At 38.2% G+C, this 2,321-nt stretch overlaps 1 protein-coding gene across 1 annotated transcript; it reads right to left on the reverse strand.

Moving 5' to 3' along the window:
- On the reverse strand, nucleotides 1-1,379 carry LOC105231704 (hypothetical protein). Its single transcript, XM_011213127.4, has one exon. The coding sequence runs from the start codon at nucleotides 523-525 to the stop codon at nucleotides 199-201; it is 327 nt and encodes a 108-aa protein (XP_011211429.2). The 5' UTR covers nucleotides 526-1,379; the 3' UTR covers nucleotides 1-198.
- Nucleotides 1,380-2,321: the final 942 nt, after the last annotated feature.

A 2,321-nucleotide genomic window follows, 5' to 3' on the forward strand; every position in this document is an offset into this window, starting at 1 on the left:
ATGTATTATCGCAACTAAACATAAACAATTATTTCAAGGTCGGGAGAAACCACATCAGTAAATCATATCAAAAATTATACATGTGTGTATAGAAATATTTTTATTATCAAGCACTACGCACTTTATTTTCTTAATATGTACACATTTTTCATATCACAAGACACAATCAAATATTTTTCTATCTATTATATCACTCGCTCATCCGATCGGATTGAATGGTTGTCCTGGGTACGGCCTCGCACCCACAAATGCATATGGTTGCGGATTGACTACACGTGCTATATCGCTAAATGTGCGTCCGGTGCGACGATTGTTGCCACGCCTATCGCGTCCATATTGATCGTAGCCATATTGCCCCTGCCCACTGTAAGCGCCGCCGTAGTAGCCATAATCGGCGCCATAATAGCCGCTAACCCCTTGCTGATAACCCCTAATGGCCTTCGCGAGGGGCCATGAGTAACCGGAACAAATTTCCGCAACATTCGCCAAAAGTATAAACAACACTGTAAACAACAGCAGCTTCATGTTTATTTCGTTTTTTATTTATTTATTGATTAGTGTTTAAGTGTAGCAACCGGCTGGATGTAGTACTTTTCAAGATCACAGCAGCTTCTCGACTATCAACTAGCGTAGAACGTCACAGCTTATTTATATGGGTATTAAGGAATTGACGCTGTGCAGCACTAATCACTGAAGCGGTTTAAATCTGATTGTTCGAACCGTTAATGCAATTATTTATTATTATTTTTTCTTATTGCGCTTCACTTTCAACGTGTTTTGTGGAGATGCAGAAATTGTTTATAAATTTTTATGAAAAAATCACTGCATGCACATTTCTTGCCGTATTTGGTTAGTGCTGCTTGTTCTCGTCTCGGGATCCACACAAACTATATTGGCGCACACCTAGGCATGTGAGCTATAGACATTTCCATATGCGAGCGAACCGACACACATACCTACATAGGTGCTTATATGTATGTATATGCGTTTGTACTTCACTTAATGGACAGCTAACAATCCTCTTTTGTATTATTTAAATGTTTGCTTATGGCACTTGGCCAACTGCTGCCTGACCACAGCCCAGTCAATGTGCTTGCGAAGCCATCAACAAAGTGCGGAAGGTAAAAAAAATCACCGACGTGGTACGCGCAGTCACAACTACGCGCATTGTAGACGCGCCTCATTAACTGTATGTCTCTTAATCTCACAATTGAAATAATTCTGTACTTCACAGACATAATTACAAATGTAGCCGTAGAATTTATCATTGGGATGTCGGCTATCGACACAATCCATAATACGTATTCTGATCACATGAGCCATCACAGCGATTGTACGACGGTGGTACGAATGCACGTTTATCACTCTTCAAGCGAAAGAATCAAAATAAAAGCACCTTATGTGCACGTATGGCTTTGAACTTCTTGACGAACATATACAAACATACATACATGCAATTGGCGGTGCGAAAAAAAATCGTTGCGCTTGCGCACTAACTCAAACGAACGGAAGCGTGAGCGCGCTACCAACAGCTGGCAGCCCTTTCGAGCGGGCTTGCGTGTTTATTTATACATATATTATATATGTATGTAAGTATATACTGTACTTAACTAAATTTTTCTCAAATAACAGAGCATTACGGCAAAGGTAGCGCTAAGCAGGCAGCGCCTGATGGCTCTAATGTTTGTGTGTGTGTGTATGTGTGAGTGATTTGTGAATTTTTAGCATGTCTTTGCGGGTTTGCGAAGAGTTTATTGACATGAGCATAGTCATTGTTCAGCCAGCTCACGCCATGGTGGGCAACTTAGGTATATACATAAATGGATATATTTATGCCGGGTGTGCTGATTCCAGAAGGCAAACTTATTCATAAACAATGCACCTGCTACTAAAAATCTGAGAGAAATGTATGTAGTTATTGTGTAGAATATATGTCCATGTGTATATATGTATATAAAATAAATACATACATATATGCAATTAAAAACCTCATATACGCATATACGTAATGAATTTAAGAATAAAATCTCAATTACATACCTATATGGTCAACAAGAAATTATCTCATTCAATAAAGATAAGTTTAGAATTACACATGCATATGCAATGCAGATACAGTGAAACATACTTAAAATGAGTAATTTTAGCCTATAATGGCACTATAACATAATTTTTCTTCCTATTTGTAAATTCTACTGTCATTTAAAGTGCCCTTTTTATATACAGGGTGGGCCATCTAACGTTTTAAATTTGAATTATCAATATTTCGACATTGGAAACGTCAAATACCATTCGGAAAGTGACAGATATCCAGTAAAAAG

The sequence above is a fragment of the Bactrocera dorsalis genome, unplaced genomic scaffold (genome assembly GCF_023373825.1).
Source record: "Bactrocera dorsalis isolate Fly_Bdor unplaced genomic scaffold, ASM2337382v1 BdCtg188, whole genome shotgun sequence".
Classification (NCBI taxonomy): domain Eukaryota; kingdom Metazoa; phylum Arthropoda; class Insecta; order Diptera; family Tephritidae; genus Bactrocera; species Bactrocera dorsalis.

What these genes read in the sequence shown, in the direction of transcription:
- LOC105231704 (XM_011213127.4), bottom strand. Translation starts at nt 525, where the DNA reads ATGAAGCTGCTGTTGTTTACAGTGTTGTTTATACTTTTGGCGAATGTT.